The sequence below is a fragment of the Liolophura sinensis genome, chromosome 5 (assembly GCF_032854445.1).
Source record: "Liolophura sinensis isolate JHLJ2023 chromosome 5, CUHK_Ljap_v2, whole genome shotgun sequence".
NCBI classification, from domain to species: Eukaryota; Metazoa; Mollusca; class Polyplacophora; order Chitonida; family Chitonidae; genus Liolophura; species Liolophura sinensis.
In genome coordinates, this window is record NC_088299.1 from 1,746,397 (window position 1) to 1,751,438 (window position 5,042).

The 5,042-nt window shown below is 42.0% G+C and overlaps 1 protein-coding gene across 1 annotated transcript; it reads left to right on the plus strand.

Annotated features, from left to right (window-relative positions):
• Positions 1–3,706: 3,706 nt before the first annotated feature.
• Positions 3,707–4,840, plus strand: LOC135465942 (probable G-protein coupled receptor B0563.6). The gene is given in 4 exon segments (XM_064743324.1): positions 3,707–3,938; positions 3,941–3,988; positions 3,991–4,290; positions 4,293–4,840. Coding segments are annotated over 4 exon segments (1,128 nt in total).
• Positions 4,841–5,042: the final 202 nt, after the last annotated feature.

Consider the following 5,042-nt stretch of genomic DNA (forward strand, 5'->3'; position numbering starts at 1 on the left):
CAGACTTGAAGCTGAAAAAGTGTGAAACCACATGTGACAAATTATAAGCTGTCTGTTTTATCAAACTATGAAACAGTGCAGTGCAGTACAATCCTTGTAATCTTAATAACATAAAAATTAATGTGCATATAGCCGCAGTGCTGATTTCATAACAGACCTGCGGACAGAAAATTAATGATCAATGCTGTAATACGCAGCTGTTTGGGAGAGCCATTATTTGCTCGCCAGCTATGGCCCAAGCAATTACAACATCATTAAAGTTGAGGCAATGGAAAGCAGTTTCATGACTGTACATGTGCTCTTGGAAGAGTTTTAGACTGGTACTGTGGATAAGTCAACTGGTCAGACAAGCTATAGGCATGCACTATCCCCTGCATCATGATAGTCTGGCTCAGATGTGCATTGATAAACCACAGACACCTGCTCTTAGGAACCGTACACGTTAGCATCATGCAGTATCAGATATGATACTGCTAATCGCACTTTTCCAATTCCTCACCAGCACATGGGTGTTAGTTTCCAAAAGGTTAATTCTGTTGTCCTCCAGCACAACAACAACATGAGCGAACACCTATCAGCAATCGATTACAGATTTCTGGCAGAAATGCCATCTTCAGGCGACAGTTGTAGCAGGTGTTCTGTAACTTTTGGAAACAGGTTATTTATACATTGTGTAGATCGTATTGATTCCCTTGGAAGGAGTTATAACAACCTTGATGGTGCCTAACTGAAATCTCAATTTCAGTATAATGGACAAAAAACGTGTGGGGGAAAATAAATTACTTAAGGCAGGTTCACTTTTCTTCAATGAAGTATTTACTGAAACAAAGTATTTATTGAAACAATATAGTGTTTATTGAAACATCAATCAACTAAATCAGTTGAACATGTGTGTATCACAAAATGCAGGGATAACAGTTTTAGTGAGGACAATGACTTTCAGACAGAATTGTGAGTAATTCTTGAAAATGGTATAAAGCTCATGAAACAAGGAATACTCTGAGCTATGTTCCCATACACCAAAACAGCATGTGTGGCGAGGCACAGCAATTTAGCAGTTGTGGACACGCCAGATTTAGATACAAATGCACTTTGATTTCAGTCCACATACCTGGACCTGGTTTGAGAAATGCAGTTCGATTCAGTGTGGTTCGGTTATGTGGAGTATCAATGAGAATAAACAGTCCCATTCCACTTAATTCAATATGATCACCACTGCACAAATGTGCAGGACATGGATTTCCCCGAGCTGTACCGGAAGTATGACGTACCAGGATACCATTAAGAAGGAATTCCTGACAAACAATGTTTTGGGTTCTGCAATGAACTGAATCCATTGTGTCCACACTTCTGCGTCGAAGTGCATTGCACGACCGTGCCTCAATGGAAAATCCATTCTCGCTGAATGTGAACCGATGCGATTTGATGTGAATTAAATGTAACTGTAGTTTGTGTGTCTATGGCATGCCTATACTTTTTTTCATTCACTTGTGCTAAATATTTGTAGAAAAATCCAGAGAACAGTGATGTGTAACACTGAATGCTGATATTAATCCATATGTAATCCATATGTAATATTAGCTACATGATCACTCTGAGATAGGATTACTGATGCCATTGATTTCCATAACCTGTAATGTACATATAGTAAGTCATGTAAGAAATTGATCCTGCAAAACAACACTTGATTCCAGCACAGATCACCAATGTAAAGGCAAATCTCTGTAGCGATATGACCATAGCCTTTTTAACAACCAAAGAAAGGGAGATAGCCAACTCAGCAGAAAAATATGGCACTGAGTCACAGCAGGATACAGGAATATACTCTACTCAGCAGACATATATGGCACTGAGTCACAGCAGGATACAGGAATATACTCTACTCAGCAGACATATATGGCACTGAGTCACAGCAGGATACAGGAATATACTCTACTCAGCAGACATAAATGGCACTAAGTCACAGCAGGATACAGCAATATACTCTACCTCAGCAGACATATATGGCACTGAGTCACAGCAGGATACAGGAATATACTCTACTCAGCAGACATATATGGCAATCCAATGACTTGAAGAATGACTGGGTCACACACAATAACCAACAATATTTAAGGCCTGCCATATCACATTTTTCTATGCAATTCATTTGACTGGTGTGCTATTTCATACTCAAGATTAGTCCATGACGGTACTTATGGTTGCGATAAAGCGAGCAGAGCTTGGGAGAAATCCCAACACTCCCAAATCAGAGCGAAGGCCAGCAGGAGCGGGACTGGAACTCGAACTCGACTGAATTGGTCAGAGGATCGTGGACCATGCTAACCGCTCCACCATGAGGCGCACAGCCACATTAACAAGTAAATATCTTTCTATCCCACTAAAAAAAGGTCTCATCAAGTTGACTTTAACAGAGCCATTTTTAACAGCTTCATCTTCACGAGGTATACAGGTATTTACAAACACAGAAATGATAGATAAGATATTCATTTCTTGGGGCCCACAAGAGACCTTATACAATCAAGCAAGAGGCCTCTTGATATCCCTGTTTTTCAACCAATTTTAATTAGTCTCCCTCATTAGTCTGCTTATTAAATTCTTCCCTGGTGGTTATATAGTCATGATATTACATAAGCCACTTAGGTTGAACATCCCCAGGTGTCATAAGGAAGATGATAATAATTATAGGCTCTGGCCCCTGAGGTTACCTCCCACAAAGGTAGGGTATTTAATAGTATTACTCTAAACCAACAATGGCAAAGACAAGAATCAATGAGCCCTTCAGTTGTTGTTGTGAACTATGCTGGAGCAACGCTAATTATAGGGTTTCGCCAACATTAAATCTCTCTGTGTCTACAGCGAATGAGGAGTTCACCCCTTCCACGCCAGAATAGAAGAGTCCAGTTCATGACACAAGCAGCACATGACCAGGCCTATTTAACTCCAGCGTGTAGGGAGAGCAGCTCCACTAGGGCCGTCTCAGACACAGCGCTGGCTGGCTGGCTGCTGTTGCTCCCATAAACTTTGGTTTGGGCACCAAGAGACACCATCCCTGCTCACCTGTGTCTTGACAGATACAGTTAGAGCGTGCAGCGGACAACGTGAAAAATACTGCAGGTCTCCACAGTGTTTCCACAGTAGACGGATCTGAAGTTTTGAGGACAAACTCTTGACTGTTGAGCATCTGCCTATCTTTTGTTGATTTTCCAAAACTAGATGACCCAGTTCAAATGATCTTCTAGGTTGACAAATTGGCAGAAATCTTTGCTCTTTATTTTAGTGTTTTACATGTGCATTTGTTCACCAACCATCGTCAGTTTAAGCACTTAATGACAGTGATGCCTCCGACAGCCTGTAAATCAATACAACAAGCAGACTGCAGAAAGTAATCTCAGCCGACAGGACAAATCAAACTCTGGAAGCCCAGCCCAGCTCATCACTCGACTAAGAGGCTTTTCATCCAGAGGCTGTAACCATCAACTGTCATCAAGGTAGGTGATCTTCTCAGATGCCATTTGGTAAATTCAGATTTAAAGTCAAAAATATTCTGAGCACAGCCTTTTGAAATCAAAAAGACAGAACATTTATAGGGGGATTCATCATCAGAAGAAATTCTGTAGTGATTCAACACAACTACAGTGAATCTGGCCAAGCACCAACAAGTGTAGAAGTTCTGAAGAAAAACTTGAAAGTTTTCCTAATAACAATGGAGATTCCAACTAACTACAGCCTGTCAATCAATCTAAGTCAGAGCCTGGATACTTCTGGATATAACCTGATAGAAGAAAGACAAGTAATCGCACTGAGAGAAATCTATAATATTGTCATTCCGACAGTGTGCGTTTTTGGATTTGTGGGAAATATTCTCAATGTGTTTGTGTTTTCCTGGAAAAGACACCAACGGATTATGGATGAAATAGAGCGTTGCACGACAACATGCTCGTGGCTTTGGCGCTGTCTGATATGATGTTCTGCCTGTGCGCTTTTCCAGCGCCTTCATGTCAGAGAACTGTTTTAGTCGTTCTCAGTTCATGTTGTACTACAACGCCCTCAGTGTCGGAGTGATTGACTTCTTTATTCTCACCAGTACAATGCTGACCGTCATCACTGCCATTATGCGCTACTTGGCTATCTGTCACCCTTTTCAGTCCAGTCGTTTCGTCTCGATGAAGTCCACTATTTCCTCACTGATTATTGTCTGCCTCCTCGCACTGATTGTGAGCTTACCCAAGCTTCTGGCGCTACAGGATGGAGCAAGGACTGTGACCAGGGGCATGTCGTTTTGCACCACGTGAATCACCTGCTTGACTCAAAGATGTTTGAAAATGCTTATCGTCTCATCTGGGCTATTGTGGGAAACTTCATCCCATTGGCTGTGCTGTTGTACTGTAACGTCAGACTAATTGTGGCGCTGCGACAAAGTAAACAACTGAGAATATACCACAGTCGAGACCACGACACCTATTCTGCTGCACACCGCAGAATAACCATTACTTTAGTGACCATAATCATATTCTTCCTGATGCTCGTCGCCCCGTCAGAAATCTCCAAGTTTGTCCTGCAAATGCAAGCAGGACCTGGAAAAAATTACACATTCCAGAAAGTCTCTTTGATCACCAACATGTTGCAGTCCATCAACTTTTCAGTCAACTTTATCCTTTATTATGTCATCATCGCACCCTTCCGCAGAGCCTTACACGAGTTCTGCTGCTTCAAAAAGCGAGACTGCAACACCAGCAAGAACTCTAAGAACTACTGCTCCACCAAGAGCAGTACAAAGCATACAGTGCTGCTGATGGCCGTGAGAGAGAACGGTATGGTAGCGTCACAGGCCACATGACTAACCATACGCTACTAACAATGCACAAGATAATTAAGAGATGTCAGCGTTAACAATGGCGGCACAGTCATGAAGAGCTATCATACGCTGAGGTAATCTGCTTTTAGGCTTCAGTGACTTCTAAGTGACAACCTAAGCAGCTTAATACGTTCTCTAATCACTCCCATAATCATGGATCATTAGAGGGAGGGGGGGGGGGGGC